Source organism: Triticum aestivum, chromosome 5B, assembly GCF_018294505.1.
Source record: "Triticum aestivum cultivar Chinese Spring chromosome 5B, IWGSC CS RefSeq v2.1, whole genome shotgun sequence".
NCBI lineage: Eukaryota > Viridiplantae > Streptophyta > Magnoliopsida > Poales > Poaceae > Triticum > Triticum aestivum.
Genome location: NC_057807.1, coordinates 430,629,344 through 430,653,901, shown reverse-complemented (window position 1 = coordinate 430,653,901; position 24,558 = coordinate 430,629,344). Strand labels below are relative to the sequence as shown.

Below are 24,558 nucleotides of genomic sequence, written 5' to 3'. Positions count from 1 at the left end.
GCGAGGGTGCCTCTGCTGGTCACTCTTGCGACCACTTCCAGGTGGTCATACACATGCACTCCTTTTGTCCAGGTGGTGTCCATGGGATCCAGGTGGTTGTACACGTGCACGTCCGACGTGCGGATGGTGTCCACTTTTTGTTAAGGGGTCCAAAATAAAGCGTCCCAGTCCATTTCAGGTTGAGAATAATAAAACAAGCCGATATGTAAAAGGCTTATTTTTAGGTGTTAGGTTTGTGTTGCGTCGAGTCATGGTTATAAGTTGGTTAGGCTAGAGCTCGAGGACAAGCTGCATGTCCAGATGGGGTGTAGTGTTAGAGTATGTAATGGGCCTAATGGGCCCATTAGTCTTAGGGTTAATTAGAGATAAGGGTCGCTTGCTTAGGGGTCAAGTAAGCCTTGTTTGGGAGTCAAGTAAACCTCTTTATATAAAGAGAGAAGATGTATCAATCTAATCAAGCTAGAATTAAGAAGGAAATCCCTTTCCTCTTGCCCGCCCGTGGGCAGAAAGGCCCCCGGCCAGCCCTCTCGTGCCCTCCTTCTAGCAGCGCCATAACACGTCGTGAAAACCATTTCTTTCCATCCAGAGTTCTTTTCTAGAAACGAATGTATTCCAGGAAGAAAGAGGTTTGTAGTGGAGGGACGCGTGTTGGACTTTGGCTTGCACTGACCCCAAGAAATTGTAGTTGCGCAAATCACACAATGCTGAGAGCATCTACAGCTGGACCTCTCAAACACGTCTCAAACACCCGGGCAGGTCGTTTGGTCACAAACCGGTCACAAAAGTCAATCCAATCGGAGCTTCCAAATCACGAACAAATGCCCGGGCTGACCGACACCCCTCATATCCAGCCTAAATATAGGACGGATATGAGGCGACCCGGGCCCATCTGCCATGTCAGCCCGCCCCCCCGCTGGCCCACCCCGACCCCACAAAATCCCCCTCATGAGCAAACCTTAGCTCACTTCAATCCGCTCCAATCCCCGACGCTCCCCTTTCCCCAATTTGTCGAACCCCTAGTGCCAGGGAATATGTCATGCACCGGCAGCCACTCCGATGGCAGCTCTGGAGACGAGGACGAGCTGACGCTCCGTATCGCGCTCGAGCGCTCGCTGGTCGATACGGGCGGCAGCTCCGGGTCCGGTGTGACGCCTCCTATCGCGTATCGCCACAGCGCCAATGCCGGCACCGGCCCTTCCCATCCCGTGTGTGGACCTGTGCGGCCTGTACAATCTGCTCCGCCTGCCCGACGGCCTCCTCCACCTCCGGCCGCTGCTCCACGCGGGCAGCGATGGGTTCTAGTGCCCGCTCTACCGGCACTGCGGATGCGTACTCTGGAGTCGGAGGCACGCACCGCCCGCAGCGAGAGGCAGAGGGTAAGGGAGATGGGGGCGGGTCCGACGCGGCTGCTCAGTCCGCCCGCCGCCGCCACGTGATGCTGGTGCTCGACGAGGAGGAGCCTCTTCTCCAATGGGTGTACCGTCGATCACTTGCCACGGCAGAGACGGACGCCCCGGGAAGATCAATCCCAAGCAGATCCGGCTCGGCATTGAGCAATCCGAGCGGTTGGTGGCGGCGGCGGCAGCAGAGGCGGCGAGGGTGGCCAAACTCAAGCACAAACAAGACCGCATTGTCCGGCGCTTGGAAGGCTATATCGTCATCTCCAATTCCTCCTCCTCCGACGTCGACCTACCTGCTGCTGCGGACGCCTACAGCAGCGCCGACGACCGGAAGGGCAAAGGGTCGGCGAGGAAGTGGTGAAGCTCGCCCCCTCCTTTTATATAATCTAGTTCTAGTATGTAGTTACAATGTGACGGATCGTTGAACTGTATGAACTATGCCCGTTTGTTGATCTTTTGGTGATGCTTATGTGAATTATGCCCGTTTGGTAGGTTTATATGTTTGTTTCCTGTTCATTTTGATCGTTTGGTGATCTACGTACAAGTTTCATGAATTTGTATGGATATAGAGTGCCGAATATGAGATACGTGGGTGTAAAGACACGAATTTTAGGAAACACTCGGTCAGTGTCCGAAGACACGCCCGGACGCTTCTGCGGACGTTTTAAGGTTCGAATTTGCAAAGTCCGGCCTTGGATGCTCTCAGGCATCAAGAAGACACTCCCGCGGCACACACAGGCCACATCGCAAACCAACGAACATATATCACGTAAGTACATGAGCGTGCACGGTGAACGTAGCAAAAAAACAAGTGAACTTATTGTTCGTACACACGAATCAAACTGCACGGTCTGTCCGTTTCTAGCCTGATCATACTACTCACCAACGTCGACGACGGGTTTCATGAGAAGAGCGCAAGCGCGACCAGAGCCCCCTCAGCAGCGGCGACAACGGCGCTCATCGCCGGTCCGCGGGATACACCGGAGGCGCCCGTAGGGACGGTGCCTCCCGCCGTCGAGCCTCCCGCGACCGTGACGGTGACGGTGAGCTTCATGCCGCTGGGGCAGTGGCCCGGGATGTCGCAGATGAAGTAGTGCACGCCGGCCATCTTGAGCGTGACGGTGGTGGCGCCGCTGTCGTCGTTGCTCAGGGAGTTGGCGCCCGAGCAGGCGCTGTAGTCGCTGTCGTTCACCTCCGTCACCGTGTGCGCCTTCCTCGTGTAGTTGAACACTGCACATGAAGTAGATCACCAACATGTACGTGCCTAACTGACGTACTACGTACGTGCCAACTCACCTAGACTAGCGTGTAGGCCGTCCAGGCCGTGTAGTCGACTACGGACGTCCAGGCCGTGTAGTCGACGCCGGTCTGCCAGCCGTGCCCGTCGCCGACGTCGAACGTCGTGGCCGCGGCCGCCACGACGCAGCTGGCGAGCAGCAGCGCGACGAGGGCGGCAGAAAAAGACGCCATGGTCGACTGAAACCCTTGACGAGTGGATAAGCGAGGATCACACTGTTGCTGACTCGTTGTCGTTGCACACTCGACAGCAGGTCGGAGCTACGGTCTATTTATACACACTTGTCACAGATTTTTCATTTGAGAACCGAACTTCTGCCAAATCTCCGCTTTTCAGAACCGGCGTGGGCGTGGGGTGTGAATGGAATGGGACTGGAATGGCTTTGGTGCGACACAAGGCTTCCAGTGATCCAATCAGATGGGAGACGAAGCTTCGTCTACAGCGCTATAGCCTATCATCTCTGCCCGTGCTGTGTTTGTGTGCCGCGCGCTGGTAACCGCACTACACACATATGGAAATGCCTTTGGGCGATCCGATGCGGAGCATCCACGTCTTCTAGGAGCTACTCACGGATCGACACGTCGAGGGCACTCGAAGCGTAAGAGGAGGAGCTGGTGATATGATAGACTGGTGATAGTGGGGCCGATGATAAAATAACTCGATCGTGATTATGCCAAAATAATCGATGTGCCCACTCCACCCCGGCGCGTCTATAGCTCGCCAGCGGCGAGGGCGAGCATCTCCTCGCCTTTACGCGACGCGCTACTGGGGCCCGTTAGTTGCTATGAACGTTAGTTTGCTCGTCTTTTCTATTATTTTAAAACAAAGTCAAATATAGCTATTTCAGAAAAATGTTTATACAATGCAAAATAATGTTGCGTAAGCTTAACACAATGTATTGTACAGTTAAAAAAATGTACATGACATTTACAAAATCTTAGATGTTCAATATGATGATGTGAAATTTAAAAAAATATTCAATATAAGAAAAAAATTCGTACCATTCAAAAAATTCATGACATTTAAAAAGTGTTCACGCATTTCAAATATGTTTGCAACATTTAAAAAATAAATACATTGTAAAAATGTGCATGTAATTAAAAAATGTTCATGTGTAGTTGAAAACATTTCAACATATATGAAAAAATGTTACGGGTGTATATGAAAATGTAAAACATGTACTGAAAGAGGTTGAGATGCATATAAAAGAATAAAAAGAAAAACCCCAAAGAAAACCGGTAAAGATACACATGAAAAAAGGGGAAAAGGAAACTCGATAAAGAAACACAGAAAACTGAAAACCGCAACAAACCATAGAGAACACATAAAAAAGCACGCGAATACCGTCATAGAAGCTTCCCTAAAAACCGCTCCCCCATGACCCGTATTGCGCTAGCCCATCTGTCTCTCACCTTGTGCGAGACATAGTACTGTCTTATAGTAGGCAATATATAGCTCATGCGACTCCATCCCACCTGGAGCATCGTAAGGAGTCCTGTCATGCCAGTACCCCTTGGGTTGTAACTTGGATTGCTACACAATGTTTGGGCTTGGCCCAACTATAACTACGTGCAGCAGCACCTATAAGACACAATATCAAAGCACCGACGAAGCAGCGAAGAATGAGATCCGTTGATGCCTTTTCCCTCTCGTGTATCTATTTGTTCATAACCCATTATTGTTGTTGTGTTCTACCCAAATCTCTCTCTAAAACCTTGTATGAATGTATGAAATAGTTACTGATTTGTGTTGTGTTATTCTTGGGGCATCACGGTTAGTATTTAGAGCTTGCTCGATCCGAGCGCACTACTCAAAATCTTTCGATCGTGGTAACATCCACCATCACAGTTTTTGATCGCTTTTGGGCTTGATCTCGCGTAATTCCTGGTTGGGGTTTGGTTGATTTGGAGGAAAGCTCGCTACCACTACTAGAAAAAGGGCTATAGATGGTATTAACACTAATGGCGCACCAGCCAAGTGGTGCGCCATTAGTGTTGAAACTAGTAATGACGCACCTGGCCCACGGTGCGCCATTAGTATCATTTTTTTTGAATTAGTGCGCCTGTCCAAACATACTAATGGCGCATCCACAGGTAGTGCGCCATTACTAGTTGTAACTAGTAATGGCGCACTAGCCAGAAAGCGCGCCGCTAATATTAATTTTTTTATTATTTTTTTTTTTGCAAAACTACTAATGGCGCACTCACGCGCGGTGCGCCATTACTAGTTTAAACTAGTAATGGCGCACTGTGGCGGAGTGCGCCATTAGTATGTTTTTTTTGCAAAACTACTAATAGCGCACCGTGGCGGAGTGCGCCCCTACTTCCCCGCGATCCCCTCTCTCTCCCGACGCCACCGTCGCCCCGCCCCGACACCACCGTCGCCCCGCCGCCCCAGCGCCGCCCCGACACCACCGTCGCCCCGCTGCCCTCGACGCCGCCCCGACACCACCGTCGCCCCGCCGCCCTCGATAGCCAGTTTGTTCCCGTGTGTCGCTCCTGTGCTCTCGCACACACAAGCCCGCAAGGTCGTCCCTAGTTTCTCTCCCCGGTCGCCGTTGCGCCTCTCCTCCCTGTCTACGCCGGGCTAACAGCTCCCCTGCCCTGCCCTGTCCTCCTCCCTCCACAGGTCGCCAGCCACCTCAAATTTCCCCCCTTGGGCCGGTTCTCCTCCACACGCCCGTAGCGGCGTAGCCTCGACGGTGGTCGGCGACTGGAGTAGTGGCGGGACAGGCGGCGATGTCCAGTGTCGTGAAGGGAGGCGTTTGCCTCCAGCAGCTCCGCCCCTATCCTCCTATACAGCCCTACCGCCACGGATTCAAAATGGATTCGCCACTTCCACCACAGATCTGGCTTGTGGTTGACTGCACCGACTGTCGCCGCCTTCGTTTCTAGCTGCCGGAGGTAACCTAACTGGCTAACTCCTCTCTATGAGGTTTCATTCGTTCTTGGCTAATCTTTCTTCCATGTTCATGTTAGAGATGGAAACTTTTTTTGTGTTCTGCTCATGGATTTTTATTCCACATGTCACTACCAAATCAGGTCATCAAAGGATGATTCGATAGCAATACCATGGAATTCTGAAGAAAGATACCGATTTCAGATATCTGTAGCACTCTGCAGATCTTACGCCAACAGTCTGCAACGTTGTAGTTCAATCACTAGGATAAGGCTTTGTTGATTGTGATTGTTGGGAATTAAGGGAGAGCTCATAATAGAATCCTTGTTAATGCTTTGCACACTAAGGGTGTGATTTGTTGGGTGTATGGGCTTGGGTTGTCATGCTGAGTTACTGCATAATCTTTTGTTTTTGTCACACTGACATCACCTGGGGCCCATCTGTTCACGCTAAGTTTCCCATGCTACAGAGGTGGAAGAACTAATTTACCGAAAAATGTACTCTGCCAACAAACTAGCTAGTACAGACTAGTAGTCTAATTTGCGGGAGTAATTATTATCGCCTCACTAGAGTTTGTACCACCTAATTTTTGATTGATTAGAACAATTATGGAGATAATTTCTTTGCTTTGGATTTTGATTTGTGCATGTTTCTCGGCAACATCGCACAAGGCATAATAATTTCTAGAGGTGATCTGAAATCTGAATATTAGTCGTATTATTACGTAATGCAGACTATTGGGATTATATTGCTTTGCTAACATCTGTTAGCCATGCTTCCCTAAGATTTATGGCGTGGGACACTTGTGTGAAGTTATATGAAGGTTTTTGATTTCGTGATGGCCACCCCTGTTTTGATGCCGGGGTTTCGTGGCCGGTCTGATGCTTATGTGCCCCACTACCGCTCATCACCTGGGCCCGATCTGGTCATGTGCTAGGTTAGTTGAATGTTAGATTCAGAGACCCGTTTGCATGTGTTAGTGCTATAATTGCAATGGTTCAGAATTAAGTTTGTTTTAGTGCTATAATTGCAATGGTTCTTGAATGTTAGATTCAGAGACCCGTTTGCATGTGTGGAAAGATAAACACCAATCATATCTCCAGTCATGCCTCTAGACTAGTTCACGTAGAGTTTTATGGTTTTGTTTTTCTAACCATGGACATTGTTATTGTTAAGAAGGATGCCAAAAAGATGAGAAAATATTGTTAGGATATAAATGGTATTGGTAATACTATGTGATCATGTCATCAGTATGTTATTGGTATACTTGTCTTCTCATGGACAACCTCCATTGATGCAAAAAATGTTGCATCCTTCTTTTCATCTCTTGAATAATGACCGCTGAAGTTCCAAATATTCTTCCTTGAGCAAACCGAGCGCTCGGATGGTTAGCTTACTTGTGGTGAAATTAGCTCATCGGGGTTTAAGTGGATAGTGGCCATGCGGTCCTAGTTTATTTTAGGGGTATGCAGTCCTAGCTTTTTTTTCCCACAATCTTATGCTAGTTGTTTTCTCAGAAGAGAAATCTTATGCTAGCTTCTTTTTTTTTGAGAAGATATTTTTTTTGAGAAGAAATCTTATGCTAGGTTTTTTCTTAGAAGACAAATCTTATGTTAGCTTCCTGTTTCTGCACACAGTGCACTCTGTTATGAACTATATGTATGCTGCACTTTCTTCGTCCGAGTGCATCGATGTAGACGTTTTCCTGCTTGTTGTTGGGAGTGAAAATAAGAACCTCTTCTCCCTGGTTAGCAGTAAATACTGCATGGGCAATGCCTGCTGTTTTCTCTTCTGAAATTTATGAATGTCAGTGGATCAACATCTATGTGCCATAAATTGCATTTTCCCTTTTTGCTTGTTGAGGAAACATGTTTTCCATTTACTTGTTTGGCTCATGCTGTTCTTGCTAGGATAACAAAATGGTACCATGTAGGCTCCTGATTGCTGGTATCTGAAAACTGAATTTGTAGCAGTCAGAACTCAGTTTCCAATGTGTTGAAGCAGGGTACACCACTAGGGACGAGGCCGAATCTAGATACGCCCGCTATCTAGCGGGAGAGGGGAGGGAGCGTTGGAGGAACCGGATGAAGACGAGTTTCATCGTGATGATGCTCATCGTGATGACCGCATCTCTCTTCTATGTGATGGTAGTTTAGATGATCGATATCGACTTGTAATGTGAAGACAAACTCGCTACTCGCGGTCTCGAGACTTGTAATATAATGTTCTATCTTTGTTCGGTCTTTTCAATTCGGAGACTAATATGATGAATTGTATTCGGAGACTAATATGATGAATTGTATTCAAAGACTAATCTTCTATTGTATTCGATGAATCTGTTGTTGATGTGTGTTGTCTATATTTTGTCAAATTATACATTTTGTAACCTGTGCAAAAAACAGAAAATAAAAAATAAAAAAACCTAATATTCATACTAATGGCGCATCACATGACAGTGCGCCATTAGTATGACAAAGCATACTAATGGCGCATCACAGGACAGTGCGCCATTAGTATGCCGCGGTTACTAATGACGCATCCCGTTGTAGTGCGCCATTAGTATGCCAAAGCACCTGGGTATACATGGCCCCTGGGAGGCATACTAATGGCGCACCAGTGGTGCGCCATTAGTAAAAATTACTAATGGCGTGCTAGTAATGGCGCACCCCTGATGCGCCATTAATGGCCATATTAGGTGCGCCATTAGTAGGGGTTTTTCTAATAGTGTACGGTTTCACTCAAGTGAACTATAGAGGAAGGAACCATGGAAAGGAAGGTGAGCACTGCCCTGGTGCCCAGAAGGTGTTATATCGAATGTCCGGGTCATCTCTGTATGTGGTTCGACAAGAGGAAGTCCCTGAGCTGCATCTTACAAGTGGCCATCCACAAGTCCCCGAACTGAATTATTTTTGTCATAAACAGTCACGGCAATTATATGAACAATCATGTTTTCCCCTAAAAATGTAAAGTTGTGATAAAATTTGCCATGGCTACAAATGTTGAGACATGGCAAAAAAAAAAATAACTAACCTATTAGTTTTGTTTCCTAAAAATCATGGCAATCTTCCTATCTGAATAAAAATGCAAGCATGGCACACTTGATGGAATGGTAGAAATTAACATACATGGCAATTTTTTTACAGAAGTCCTGGAAAATTGTAAAGGGAGCATGGGAAGTACGACAATGGCAATACAGGCGTGGAGGCTAGGCGCACAATGCGTCGACAGGAGGAACAAGAGGTCAAGAGGCAACCCAGGCATAGGCTACACACAGTGCAACGTTGGCTCCGCCGCAACTCCTCCCCTTCTGCGCCCCGCCTCCTCGAGTAGCAGCCCATCAGCATCCTCCTCGCCGCATCTCCTCCCCCTTCAGGCCCCACCTCCTCGGGGACCGACTCGTCGCTGCACCTCCCCCTTCCGAGCCCGGACCTCCTCGAACACCGTCGCGTCGGCGTCGGCTCCGGTGCTTGACCTCCGCTGCCGCGCTCCGCCTCTGCACTGTGACCACCTCGATGTTGGAAATATGCCCTAGAGGCAATAATAAAATGGTTATTATTGTATTTCCTTGTTCATGATAATTGTCTATTGTTCATGCTATAATTGTATTGACCGGAAACCGCAATGCATGTGTGAATACATAGACCACAACATCTCCCTAGTAAGCCTCTAGTTGACTAGCTCGTTGATCAACAGATGGTCATGGTTTCCTGACCATGGACACTGGATGTCGTTGATAATGGGATCACATCATTAGGAGAATGATATGATGGACAAGACCCAATCCCAAGCATAGCACAAGATCATATAGTTCGTTTGCTAAAGCTTTTCTAATGTCAAGTATCATTTCCTTAGACCATGAGATTGTGTAACTCCTTGATACCGTAGGAGTGCTTTGGGTGTACCAAACGTCACAACGTAACTGGGTGGCTATAAAGGTGCACTACAGGTATCTCTGAAAGTGTCTGTTGGGTTGGCACGAATCGAGACTGGGATTTGTCACTCCGTATGACGGAGAGGTATCTCTGGGCCCACTCGGTAATGCATCATCATAATGAGCTCAATGTGACTAAGTAGTTAGTCACAGGATCATGCATTACGGAACGAGTAAAGTGACTTGCCGGTAACGAGATTGAACGAGGTATTGGGATACCCACGATCGAATCTCGGGCAAGTAACGTACCGATTGACAAAGGGAAATGTATACGTGATTGCTTGAATCCTTGACATCGTGGTTCATCCGATGAGATCATCGTGGAACATGTGGGAGCCAACATGGGTATCCAGATCCCGCTGTTGGTTATTGGCTGGAGAACATCTCGGTCATGTCTGCATGGTTCTCGAACCCGTAGGGTCTAGACACTTAAGGTTCAGTGACGCTAGAGTTGTTATGGGAAATAGTATGTGGTTACCGAAGGTAGTTCGGAGACCAGGCTATGGCCAGCATGACCAAAAGGTGTTTCAGGAGGCCCGGCAAGTGTTGGAGGGCCTCATGGGCCAAAGGGGAAAGGGGAAAACCAGCCCACTAAGGGGTGGTGCGCCCCCCCACACCCTTTCCCATGTTAGTTGGGGAGGTGGGGCGCCTCCACCTGGCTTGGGAGGCAATCCTCCACCTGCTTGGCTTGGGGGGCAAGTCTCCCTAGGATTTTCCCTAGGGAGATCCAATCTGCTTGGCCGCCGCCCCTAGGGGAAACCCTAGGGCGCCTCCCCCTCTCCCCTTGCCCCTATATATAGTGGAGGGGTGGGAGGGCAGCCGCACCTCTTCCCTGGCGCAGCCCCTCCCTCCTCCAACACCTCCTCTTCCTCCATAGTGCTTGGCGAAGCCCTGCCGGAGAACCACGAGCTCCATCACCACCATGCCGTCGTGCTGTCGAAGTTCTCCCTCAACTTCTCCTCTCCCCTTGCTGGATCAAGAAGGAGGAGACGTCCCCGGGCTGTACGTGTGTTGAATGCGGAGGCGCCGTTGTTCGGTGCTTAGATCGGAATCAACCACGATCTGAATCGCTACGAGTACGACTCCTTCATCCGCGTTCTTGTAACGCTTCCGCATCGCGATCTTCAAGGGTATGAAGATGCTCATCCTCTCCCTCTCTTGTTGCTAGAATCTCCATAGATTGATCTTGGTGATGGATAGAAAATTTTGAATTTCTGCTACGTTCCCCAACAGTGGCATCATGAGCTAGGTTTATTGCGTAGATTCTATGCACGAGTAGAACACAAGTAGTTGTGGGCGTTGGTTTTGTTCAATATGCTTATCGTTACTAGTCCTATCTTGTTTCGACGGTATTGTGGGATGAAGCGGCCCGGACCGACCTTACATGTACACTTATGTGAGACAGGTTCCACCGACTGACATGCACTTGTTGCATAAAGGTGGCTAGCGGGTGCCAGTCTCTCCCACTTTAGTCGGATCGGATTCGATGAAAAGGGTCCTTATGAAGGGTAAATAGCAATTGGCATATTACCGTTATGGCTTTTGCGTAGGTACGAAACGTTCTGCTAGAAACCCATAGCAGCCACATAAAACATGAAACAACAATTAGAGGACGCCTAACTTGTTTTTGCAGGATATGCTATGTGATGTGATATGTCCAAAAAGAATGTGATGAATGATATGTGATGTATGAGATTGATCATGTTCTTGTAATAGGAATCACGACTTGCATGTCGATGAGTATGACAACCGGCAGGAGCCATAGGAGTTGTCTTAATTTATTGTATGACCTGCGTGTCATTAAATAACGCCATGTAATTACTTTACTTTATTGCTAAACCGTTAGCCATAGTAGTAGAAGTAATAGTTGGTGAGACAACTTCATGAAGACACGATGATGGAGATCATGATGATGGATATCATGGTGTTATGCCGGTGACGAAGGTGATCATGCCGTGCCTCAAGATGGAGATCAAAGGCGCAAGATGATATTGGCCATATCATGTCACTTTATGATTTGCATGTGATGTTTGTCATGTTTACATCTTATTTTCTTAGAACGATGGTAGCATAAATAAGATGATCCCTCATAAAATTTTAAGAAAGTGTTCCCCCTAACTATGCACCGCTGCGAAAGTTCGTTGTTTCGAAGCACCACGTGATGATTGGGTGTGATAGATTCTAACGTTCACATACAACGGGTGTAAGCCAGAATTACATACGCGAAACACTTAGGTTGACTTGACGAGCCTAGCATGTACAGACATGGCCTCGGAACACAAGAGACCGAAAGGTCGAACATGAGTCGTATAGTAGATACGATCAACATGAAGATGTTCACCGATGATGACTAGTCCGTCTCACGTGATGATCGGACACGACCTAGTTGACTCGGATCATGTATCACTTAGATGACTAGAGGGATGTCTATCTAAGTGGGAGTTCATTAAATAACCAGATGAACTTAATTATCATGAACATAGTCAAAAGGTCTTTGCAAATTATGTCATAACTTACGCTTTAGTTCTACTGTTTAAGATATGTTCCTAGAGAAAATTTTAGTTGAAAGTTGACAGTAGCAATTATGCGGACTGGGTTCGTATACTGAGGATTGTCCTCGTTTCTGCACAGAAGGCTTATGTCCTTAATGCACCGCTCGGTGTGCTGAACCTCGAGCGTCGTTTGTGGATGTTGCGAACATCTGACATAAACGTTTTGATGACTACATGATAGTTCAGTGCGTAATGTTAAGCGATTTAGAATTGAGGCACCGAAGACATTTTTTAAAATGTCGCAAAACATATGAGATGTTCCAAGAGCTGAAATTGGGATTTCAGACTCGTGCCCATGTCAAGAGGTATGATACCTCCGACAAGTTTCTTAACCTGCAAACTAAGTGAGAAAAGCTCAATCATTGTGCATGTGCTCAGATTGTCTGAGTACTACAATCACTTGAATCGAGTGGGAGTTAATCTTCCAGATGAGATAGTGATGGTTCTCCATAGTCACTGCCACCAAGCTATTAGAGCTTCATGATGAACTATAACATATCAGGGATAGACATGATGATCCTTGAGCAATTCGCGATGTTTGACACCGCGAAAGTAGAAATTGAGTAGGAGCATCAATTTTTGATGGTTAGTAAAACCACTAGTTTCAAGAAGGGCAAGGGCAAGAAGGGATACTTCATGAAATGGCAAATCAGTTGCTGCTCTAGTGAAGAAACCCAAGGTTGAACCCAAACCCGAGACTAAGTGCTTCTGGAATGAGGGAACGGCTACTGAAGCAGAACTACCCTAGATACTTGGTAGATGAGAAGGCTGGCAATGTCGACAGAAGTATATTGGATATACATTATATTAATGTGTACTTTACTAGTACTCCTAGTAGCACCAGGGTATTAGATACCGGTTCGGTTGCTAAGTGTTAGTAACTCGAAATAAAAGTTGCGGAATAAATGGAGACTAGCTAAATGTGAGATGACGATATGTGTTGGAAGTGTTTCCAAGGTTGATGTGATCAAGCATCGCATGCTCCCTCTACCATCGAGATTGGTGTTAAACCTAAATAATTGTTATTTGGTGTTTGCGTTGAGCATAGACATGATTGGATTATGTTTATCGCAATACGGTTATTCATTTAAGGAGAATAATGGTTACTTTGTTTATTTGAATAATACCTTCAATGGTCTTGCACCTAAAATGAATGGTTTATTGAATCTCGATCGTAGTGATACACATGTTCATGCCAAAAGATATAAGATAGTAATGATAGTACCACATACTTGTGGCACTGCCATTTGAGTCATATTGATATAAAACGCATGAAGAAGCTCCATGTTGATGGATCTTTGGACTCACTCGTTTTTGAAAAGATTGAGACATGCGAACCATGTCTATTGGTATATATGCATGAAGAAACTCCATACAGATGGATCGTTTGGACTCACTTGATTTTGAATCACTTGAGACATGCAAATCATACCACATGGGCAAGATGACTGAAAGGCCTCGTTTTCAGTGAGATGGAACAAGAAAGCAACTTGTTGGAAGTAATACATTTTGATGTGTGCAGTCCAATGAGTGCTGAGGCATGCAGTGGATATCGTTATGTTCTTACTTCACAGATGATTTGAGTAGATGCTGAGTATATTTACTTGATGAAACACAAGTCTGAATTATTTAAAGGTTCAACTAATTTCAGAGTGAAGTTGAAGATCGTCGTGACAAGAGGATAAAATGTCTATGATATGATCGTAGAGATGAATATCCGAGTTACGAGTTTGGCACACAATTAAGACATTGTGGAAATTGTTTCACAACTAACACCACCTGGAACACCATAGTGTGATGGTGTGTCCGAACATCATAACTGCACCCTATTGGATATGGTGCATACCATGATGTCTCTTATCGAATTACCACTATCGTTTATGGGTTAGGCATTAGAGACAACCGCATTCACTTCAAATAGGGCACCACATAATTACGTTGAGATGACAGCATATGAACTATGGTTCAGAGAAACCTAAGCTATCATTTCTTAAAAGTTTGGGGCTGCGACACTTATGTGGAAAAGTTTTAGCCTGATAAGCTCAAACCCAAAGCGGATAAATGCATCTTCATAGGACACCCAAAACAGTTGGGTATACCTCCTATTTCAGATCCGGAAGCAAAAGTGATTGTTTCTAGAAACGGGTCCTTTCTCGAGGAAAAGTTTCTCTTGAAAGAATTGAGTGGGAGGATGGTGGAGACTTGATGAGGTTATTGAACCATCACTTCAACTAGTGTGTAGCAGGGCACAGGAAGTTGTTCCTGTGGCGCCTACACCAATTGAAGTGGAAGCTGATGATATTGATCATGAAACTTCGGATCAAGTCACTATCAAAACTCGTAGGTTGACAAGGATACGTACTACTTCAGAATGGTACATAATCCTGTCTTGGAGGTCATGTTGCTAGACAACAATGAACCTACGAGCTATGGAGAAGCGATGGGTGGGCCCGTATTCCGACGAATGGCTCGAGGCCATAAAATCTGAGAGAGGATCCATGTATGAAAACAAAGTATGGACTTTGGAAGAACCACTTGATGGTCGTAAGGCTGTTGGGTGTAGATGGATTTTTAAAGGAAGACGGACAATGATGGTAAGTATCACCATTAAGAAAGCTCGACTTGTCATTAAGATATTTTCCGACAAGTTCAAGGAGTTGACTGCGATGAGACTTTCTCACTTGTAGCGATGCTAAGAGTATGTTGGAATTATATTAGCAATTACTGGATTATTTATGAAATCTTGCAGATAGGATGTCAAAACATTGTTTCCTCGATGATTTTCTTGAGGAAAGGTTGTAAGTGATACAACCAGAAGGTTTTGTCAATCCTAAAAGATGCTAACAAGTATGCAAAGCTCAATCCTTCTAAGGACTGGAGTAAGCATCTCGGAGTTGGAATATACGCTTTGATGAGATGATCAAGATTTTGGGTTTATACAAAGTTTATGAGAAACTTGTATTTCCAAAGAAGTGAGTGGGAGCACTATAGAATTTCTGATGAGTATATGTTGTTGACATATTGTTGATCAGAAATGATGTAGAATTTGTGGAAAGCATATAGGGTTATTTGAAAAGTGTTTTTCAACGGAAAACCTGGATTAAGCTACTTGAACATTGAGCGTCAAGATCTATAAGGATAGATAAAAAACGCTTAATAATACTTTCAAATGAATACATACAGTGACAAGATTTTGAAGGAGTTCAAAATAGATCGGCAAAGAAGGAGTTCTTGGATGTGTTATAAGGTATGAGTATTGAGTAATACTCAAGACCTGACCATGGAAGAAAAGAGAGAAAGGACGAAGGTCGCCCCCTATGCTTTAGACGTAGGATCTACAGTATGCTATGCTGTGTACCGCACCTAAAGTGTGCCTTGCCATGAGTCAGTCAAGGGGTACAAGTGTGATCCAGGAATGGATCACAGGACAACGGTCAAGGTTATCCTTAGTAACTAGTGGACTAAGGAATTTTCTCGATTATGGAGGTGGTAAAAGAGTTCATCGTAAAGGGTTACGCCGATGCAAACTTTGACACTAATCCGGATGACTCTGAGTGGTAAACCGGATTCGTATAGTAGAGCAGTTATTTGGAATAGTTCCAAATAGCACGTGGTAGCTGCATCTACAAGATGACATAGAGATTTGCAAAGCACACACGGATCTGAAAGGTTCAAATCCGTTGACTAATAACCTCTCTCACAAGCGAGATATGATCAAACCCCATGGATGTTGATTCATTACAATCACATAGTGATGTGAACTAGATTATTGACTCTAGTGCAAGTGGTAGACTGTTGGAAATATGCCCTAGAGGCAATAATAAAATGGTTATTATTGTATTTCCTTGTTCATGATAATTGTCTATTGTTCATGCTATAATTGTATTAACCGGAAACCGCAATGCATGTGTGAATACATAGACCACAACATCTCCCTAGTAAGCCTCTAGTTGACTAGCTCGTTGATCAACAGATGGTCATGGTTTCCTGACCATGGACATTGGATGACATTGATAATGGGATCACATCATTAGGAGAATGATGTGATGGACAAGACCCAATCCTAAGCATAGCACAAGATCGTATAGTTCGTTTGCTAAAGCTTTTCTAATGTCAAGTATCATTTCCTTAGATCATAAGATTGTGTAACTCCCTGATACCGTAGGAGTGCTTTGGGTGTACCAAACGTCACAACGTAACTGGGTGGCTATAAAGGTGCACTACAGGTATCTCCGAAAGTGTCTGTTGGGTTGGCACGAATCGAGACTGGGATTTGTCACTTCGTATGATGGAGAGGTATCTCTGGGCCCACGCGGTAATGCATTATCATAATGAGCTCAATGTGACTAAGTAGTTAGTCACGGGATCATGCATTATGGAACGAGTAAAGTGACTTGCCGGTAACGAGATTGAACGAGGTATTGGGATACCGACGATCGAATCTCGGGCAAGTAACGTACCGATTGACAAAGGGAAATGTATATGGGATTGCTTGAATCCTTGACATCGTGGTTCATCCGATGAGATCATCGTGGAACATGTGGGAGCCAACATGGGTATCCAGATCCCGCTATTGGTTATTGGCCGGAGAACGTCTCGGTCATGTCTGCATGGTTTCCGAACCCGTAGGGTCTACACACTTAAGGTTCGGTAACGCTAGAGTTGTTATGGGAAATAGTATGTGGTTACCGAAGGTAGGTCGGAGTCCCGGATGTGATCCCGGACATCACGAGGAGCTCCGGAATGGTCCGGCGGTGAAGATCGATATATTGGACGAAGGGTATTGGAGTCCGGAAGTGTTCCGGGGGTACCAGGCTATGGCCAACATGACCGAAAGGTGTTTCGGTAGCCCCGACAATTGTTGGAGGGCCTCATGGGCCAAAGGGGGAAGGGGAAAACCAGCCCACTAAGGGGTGGTGCGCCCCCACACCCCTTCCCACGTTAGTTGGGGAGGTGGGGCGCCTCCACCTGGCTTGGGAGGCAATCCTCCACCTGCTTGGCTTGGGGGGCAAGTCTCCCTAGGATTTTCCCTAGGAGATCCAATCTGCTTGGCCGCCGCCCCCTAGGGGAAACCCTAGGGCTCCTCCCCCTCTCCCCTGGCCCCTATATATAGTGGAGGGGTGGGAGGGCAGCCGCACCTCTTCCCTGGCGCAGCCCCTCCCTCCTCCAACACCTCCTCTTCCTCCGTAGTGCTTGGCGAAGCCCTGCCGGAGAACCACGAGCTCCATCACCACCACGCCGTCGTGCTGTCGGAGTTCTCCCTCAACTTCTCCTCTCCCCTTGCTGGATCAAGAAGGAGGAGACGTCCCCGGGCTGTACGTGTGTTGAACGCGGAGGCGCCGTTGTTCGGTGCTTAGATCAGAATCAACCGCGATCTGAATTGCTACGAGTACGACTCCTTCATCCGCGTTATTGTAACGCTTCCGCATGGCGATCTTCAAGGGTATGAAGATGCTCATCCTCTCCCTCTCTTGTTGCTAGAATCTCCATAGATTGATCTTGGTGATGCGTAGAAAATTTTGAATTTCTGCTACGTTCCCCAACACTCGAGCCCGCCTATACCGAAAGGGATCACGGAGGGGGTGGATTGGGGTCGCCATTGTGGTTGGTGGTAAGAAAGAGGATAAGGCGGGAGTTGGCGACATGAGTGAGAAGGGGATGAGTTGTGTGAAGAGAGCGGATCGGTTCGTTCGCGACGACTTTGCTTTTTCCCGAACAATCTCCTTTGTTGAATGGTTGTGGTCTTATGCTTTAAGATGCATGCTCAAAATCCAATGGTGAAAGGACGTTCAGTACGTTGCATGATCATTATGCTAATATGGCGTGTATGGCAAGTACGGTCCGATGTAACACACGGAAAGGAGGCTACGTCGATTGTTGTATCCGCAGACTTTCTTGTGAGTTATAGGAATTCGATTCAGCTAGCATAAAAGGTTTTCAATGGAAGATATGATCAAAGGGAAGATGGTAGTGATGGAGTATGGGGATCGTCCGTCTCATCAACCGCTGACTAGGGTGCCACAGTGGCCTGCGCCTCCACGCAACAGACGACACTCTTGATGGATGGGTCTTTCATGGAGGATGGTATGGCGGTAGTTGGGATGATTCTACGGAGACATGACGGTACAACAATCTTCTGAGCATACTGTTATTTGTTTTACTGCAATGATGCTCTTGAGGCGAAGATTCATGCTTTGATGATCGGTATGGCGCTTGCACAACAATATACGAAGCAACCGGTCTGGGTGCAGTCTGATTCGTCTACTACACTTTCTTGTTTATCTAGTACTCCCTCCATCCCAAAATAGGTGTCGACCTTGTACAACTTAGATAACTTGGTTTATGGTCATTTAGTTGCTGAGATTAGGTAATTCCTTAATGATTGATAGGGTGTTTATTCCTCAGAAACTTCATAGGTATCAAAATAGTGTTGCAGATTGCCTGGCAAGGTATAGTCTTTCTGAGTAGGTTACGGCTGTGTGGCTCGACAGAGAACCCACATGTCTTGAGAAATTCTTGCCGTTGAATTGTAGCCATGTCCATTTGAAATAAACTATTATTGATCTCGTGAAAAAAGGGACTGTTCGGTCCCAAGTCCTAAAATACCGACGTCAGTCTTTCATCATTTATGTTTCTTTGTATGGGCTATGGCCATTGTTTGTTTGTACTTAAAAAACCCATTATCCTTAATCAATGAAACGTGCAAATCTTTTGCCATTTGATTTGAAAAATAAAAACCCTAGTGTGCCAATGATCGGTCCTCGACGATAAGAGCCTAAATAATCGGTTCGCATGTGGCCGTAAAGAAGTGGTTGAAGCACAATGATGCTAGTTCTCGTGTTGTCGATAACGATGGCGACTCTTATCTCTTGACCACAAGAGACTTTCCTTGCACAAAGTACTTTTATTACGCAGAACTCTTCATCAAAAGAAAACATTTCGTCACAAAACGCACAATCCATAATGCTCAGGCACGACGAGAAACCGGGAGGCACACAGCCCAACGTGCATACACGACACGAGTGCGCGTTAAAGAACGGCGCCCCCAAAAAAAACGTAACGCAAATTAAGACGACTGAAATCCTCGAAAGCGACCGATGACCTGCACTGAATCTGCCCTGGCACGCCCGCCGACGTACGGCGCGCTCCGTCAGAACAGCGCCACCTGGACCAGAGCCCCCGCCGCCGCGGCGACGACGGCGCCCATCGCCGGGACCAGGGTGCCTCCGGCGGAGGCGCCGGACGGGGTGGAGCCTCCCGTGGACGAGCCGCCCCCGGTGACGGTGACCGCGAGCTTCATGCCGCTGGCGCAGTGGCCCGGGATGTTGCAGATGTAGTAGTGCGTGCCGGGGGTCGCGAGCGTGACGGTGGTGGCGCCGCTGTCGTCGCTGGCCACTGCGTTGCTCCCGGAGCAGGACGTGTAGCCGCCCTGGCTCACCTCCGTCACCGTGTGCACCTTGCTCACGTAGCTGAACACTGCAAGGCAAAATTCCAAACGCATTGAAAACAGTTTTAGTTTCAAGTTTCAACACGTACGCACAACGCATGCAGCATATTGGCGTTTGCGACTATGGCTGGCAAGTGGTGGTGCCAAGGAGGGCCAAGAGCTCGATCGCTCACCTAGCGTGTCGCCGACGGCGAACGACTTGCCGCTAGTCCAGCCGGAGTAGTCGACGCCGGTCACCCAGCCCTTCTCGTCGCCGACGGTGTATGACACGGCCGCGGCCATGCCGGCGCAGCTCACGACGACGAGCAGCGCGAGGAGAGCGGCAGAGGAGGACGCCATGTGATCGACGATCAGAGGAGCGAGAGCGAGAGGTTGGCACTGGAAAGGAGGCAAAGGATATATGACGATGGATGTAGTATGTACCAGTCACCAAACCCCAGCACTGTGGATGTAGCGGTGTCGCACACCGGACCGGAGGTTGAGAGGTCTATTTATACACATCAGATCCCCACGTCCCCTAACAAAAGTTTCCCGCCAGAAAGAAATTACTACTCCAGTAGCCCATGACAGTTTCCTTTTTGCTGATTTGGTTTCTCGTCGACAATATTCATTGGGTGTGTGAAGGGAATGGAGGTGCAAGGAATGCCTTTGGTGCGCCCCACTCAAAGCCGCGCCGGCGCCTAGCTGGTCGGCATCTCCGCGGAGTGCCATTTGCGCCGCTCGCGTTGAAAACGTATGGATTTTCCGCGAGCTTTTGGACAGACAATTCAGGGACGCATTGAAAACGCAAAAGGAGGGGGTTTTCGTTGGCTTTTGAATGAACAAACAATATCGGTAGGGCGCCTGGCTGGTCAGGGAACCGATGCCAAAGCGTAGGAACAGCGAAGGCATGGGTTAGTTAGTTGGTTTTCCTGCTCCTTTGCTCGATCGTTTTCGCACAGGGTGCATGATGATGACGATGCTCTGCTTTTTACATGAATGAATGAAACGAAGACGGACGGACGGACGGACGGAGGAGAATGCATGTGTGTGCTGTTTCACCTAATCCTTTGACCTGGATGTGCTCCACCTAACGCCCACGGTGTACAGAGACTGAGCGCGCAAAAGTATACAACCGGACAGGCGTCAGTTTCAGAGTTCAGACTCGGTCTCGAGCACAGTACTACATCACGAAATGCTCATGCGGACACGGCGGTTTTAGACGTGGACAGAGCGTGGGTGTCATGTGAGTAGCCGGGCAGGTGTAACCGCAGAATGTACTGGGTGGAAATATAATGCAACACACGGACACATACACATCCATTCTTCAGACGCAGTGTTTTTCCATACTATCAGGAATTACAGGGCGCCTCAGATCCTCGCACCCAGCACACGGTCAAACCATTTCTTACTGACCATGGGTCCATTTAGTTCATTAGAGCGTCTACAGCCGGACTTGGTAAATTCAGCCTCTCAAACGCCGATGGACACGACCGGGCACGCCCGCGGGCGCATCCGGACGGGCCTTCATATTTTCTTTCGGGCATCTACATATCTCAAATCCGGACTCTCACACCCATGCAAATACATAAACATCGATCATGCAACACAATGTCGCACATAAATAGCAATTGGTGGTACCAAGCATAGACATCGTTTACATAAAATTTATTTTTAAGTGCGAAACTCAAGCATTGTCTCCTTAGTTGCCATTGTGGGTCCACATATGGTCCACAAGATCATTGAGTAGTTGCGTGTCCACCTGCTGATCTCGAAGATTCTGATGCATCTGCAGAAAGTTCATCAGCTGAGCCACATCTTGATCTACCGGGATTTCAACTTGTTCTTCATGTGCTTCGAATTCATGGGTTCGGGCTACACCACCACCATCATCCTCGACAATCATATTGTGCAGAATAACACAACATGTCATTAGCTGCCACAAAGTTTCTGATTCCCACACCATAGCAGCGCTCCGCACAATTTCCCAACAAGCCTGAAGCACACCAAATGCCCTCTCCACATCCTTCCTAGCCACTTCTTGCATTGTTGCAAAGTGGCTCTATTTATTGCCACGCGACTCGGATATGGTCTTCACAAATGCCGTCCACTGAGGATAGATACCATCGGCAAGATAGTACCCCATGTTGTAGTCTTGGTCGTTGATGGTGTAGTTGCACGACGGTGATTCCCCATTGCAAAGCCTCCTGAAGACCGAAGATGACTGAAGCACGTTGATGTTGCTGTGAGAACCGGACATTCTAAAGAAAGCATGTCAAATCCGTAAGTCATGTGATGCCACCGTTTCTAGTATGATGATGGTCTCTCTGGTGTGACCTTGATACATTCCCTGCAGACCTTTGGGGCAGTTCTCCATTGCCTATGCATGCAATCAATTGATCTGAGCATTCCTGGAAACCCCCTTGCCTCTCCAATAGCCAATAACTTCTTTGTGTCCTGCGCATTTGGTTCTCTGAGATACTCAGGTCCAAACACCTCGACCACGGCGCGGGCAAACTTGACAGTAGTCTTCAAGCACGTGCTCTCCCCCATCCTGACCATCTCGCCAACGGCATTTGCAGCAGTACCAAGTGCAAGCATCCTCAGAGTAGCTGTGCACTTCTGCTTGGCCAAGAAAGAGAGGGTGGCTGCAGTAATCCCTTCTGAGTTTGAAGTAGTCGTCATGTGCCTCCACTCCCTCCACAATGCGCAAAACAATGGTTTTTGCATGCGAAAACGGCGATGAAACCATGGATCATTCGGGAAAGCAAGTTTGGGAGCAGAGTAGTCCTTGTGGAGTAGCTTTGCTCCGGCGTGACAGCCTGATTTTTGGCGCTTTCTTTTTCTTTTGTTTTTCCGAGGTTTTTGCTTGAGTTTTCTTTTTCCGTGGCTTAGTGGTCTGGAAACTGAAGAAGATGACCTCTTCTTTGTTTCCAGAGTGGCTTGTCATATCCAAATCCAACCCTAGACCTTTCTATTTCCATCCTAGCCCAAATCCCAATATTCTTTTTATTGGGAATATTCCTTTCTGTTAAAGGAATAACTCCAATTGCCCTAGGTTGTGAAGCAACCTATATTTCCATCACTCCTAAAATTCCCAAATAATTCTCATAAATTGTTTGGGTCATATCTTGATCAAATATGGCAAAACTTTTCATTCCCATGTTCAAAAATAATTCCCCAATAATTAATTTCCTATTCTGCCCTAAATGGCACTTTGTGAAGGAAGTGTCATTTATATTTCTCCTATTGACTCCCAACCTTTTTGGGCATGTTTATATGTCCCAATAATTGCCTCATGGACAAGTTCAAATTTATTTGCCTAGCCAATCTTCCTCAGTGAATTTTCAAAGTTTCTGTCAAATAGAAGGCTTGTGAAGGAAGTACTAGCTAGGAGTACCCAAATGATTTGAAATTTTGCACACTCATTAATGTGCTCATATTAACCCCTTACACCCATTTGCAGCCCCATCCTAGCAGCTATGTGAGCACAGGAGCAAATCTTTGTTTCTGGCAATATTTTCAGGTTGTGAAGCAAGTATATTTTATATTGCTTCAAAAATCCTGATAAATTACCAGATCATTCTTCTACCCATAAAACATTTCTCCACCAATTTTGGCATCATTGCATTGATCCATTTGACCACCATAATTATTTCAAGTTTCTGTCCAGAGAAGATGTTTGTGAAGCAAGTGCTATTTTGGCTTGTCCATTTGGCATGAGCTTTTTACGTCATCTTCATATGTCCAAATGACTAAACCTTGCCCAATTTTAGCTCAAGTTGACACTCCATGTGAGTGCATCTTGATGATCTTCATTTCTAGACCAAGTACGCAGTTGTGAAGCAACTGCAGTAAATCTTGATCCATTTACCCTCAAGATCTCCAGAATGAAAGTCCTTCGATATATAAACCTCCCAGACAAGCTAGTTACTGATTTACCTAGCTGGTTTAACCACAGCAAGTTACAAACACCTTCTTACTGATTTACTTTTGGAGCTAAGTGCAAATCTCTTCTTTGCTCCTGGACCGATTTATTTCTTTAGTTGGACTAAGGGCACCAAGGTCCATACACTGGACATGGTTGGCCCGGCCAAAGCCCGGAGTTTGCTCTAGTGCGCGTGGTGATCACGCTGATGTCATGCAAATGGCGTGCTCTGGATTCTTCCCGGCCCTATGCCCGTCGTCTCCCTCGTCGTCTCGACCTCCATCCATGTCTAGTAGCTGCCCCGTGATGCCCTACATCTCCCTGCGTCGATGGCTCGTCGTGGTTCTCCATGAATGCACCGCTAGCGCCATGCTCGTGCCATGTCCAGCCTCTGCCCGCCATTAAAGCTCGGTCGGGAGCTCGCCCATGAGCTCCAGAGCCTTCCCCTGGCCTATATAAGCACGACCCGAGCCCTCCCACAGCTCATCCGCTCCTCACTTGCCTCCATATCCCACCGGAGCCCTTGGCCCCCTCCTCTTTTCGCCGGAGTTCACCTCGGCCGCCGCAGTTTCTCTTTGGTTCCGGCGAGCTCGAGCCTCCTCTCCTGCTCTGGTGTTGTCCATCGTCCTCCCCATGCCTCCACGAGCCGCCCCAACCCTCTTTCCCTCGCCGGAGTGCCTCTGGCCGCGCCTCCCGGAGCTCGGCCGACGCCTTCGCCGTTCGGCCTCCTCTCCGTCCGGCCGGTCCAAGCCTTCCCACTCCCTCCGGACTCCACCACCGCCTCCACCACGTCCAAGCGAACCTCCCCACGCCCTCAGCCTCGCCGGAGTTGCCCTCATCGCTGGAATCCACCTCCGCCGCGCCGCCTCTGTCACCTCCTGCCGCCGCCTCCCTTCGCTGTTCCTAGCCACCCCGCGCCTCCCTCTGGTCGGGGATAGAAGCGCTGCGCCGGGCTGCGCCTGCCGGTGGCTTCGCCCTGGCCGAAGATGGCCGGAGCTGGCCGGCCTCCTCGCCGCTCCTCCCCTGCCTCTGCCCCTCCTCTGCTTCGGCCGGGCCAGGGCGAGGAAGAAGACGATGACGCCAGCCTGGCCCCTGCCAGTGGGTCCTGCGCCCCTCTCGGCCCCAC

At 47.6% G+C, this 24,558-nt stretch overlaps 1 protein-coding gene, 1 long non-coding RNA gene and 1 pseudogene across 2 annotated transcripts; 1 reads left to right on the top strand and 2 right to left on the bottom strand.

Annotated features, from left to right (window-relative positions):
* Nucleotides 1-2,144: 2,144 nt before the first annotated feature.
* LOC123116318 (blue copper protein-like) lies at nt 2,145-2,870 on the bottom strand (annotated as a pseudogene).
* A 2,214-nt stretch (nt 2,871-5,084) lies between these two features.
* On the top strand, nt 5,085-7,878 carry LOC123116317 (uncharacterized). The gene is made up of 3 exons (XR_006457027.1): nt 5,085-5,224; nt 5,326-5,600; nt 7,600-7,878. It is a non-coding gene; the product is annotated as an uncharacterized lncRNA (long non-coding RNA).
* Nucleotides 7,879-18,962: 11,084 nt separating this feature from the next.
* On the bottom strand, nt 18,963-19,999 carry LOC123116316 (mavicyanin). The gene is made up of 2 exons (XM_044537291.1): nt 19,699-19,999; nt 18,963-19,554 (listed from the first exon to the last, which is right to left on the bottom strand). Exons 1-2 carry the CDS (start codon nt 19,862-19,864, stop codon nt 19,229-19,231), a joined length of 492 nt encoding a protein of 163 aa, XP_044393226.1. The 5' UTR covers nt 19,865-19,999; the 3' UTR covers nt 18,963-19,228.
* Nucleotides 20,000-24,558: the final 4,559 nt, after the last annotated feature.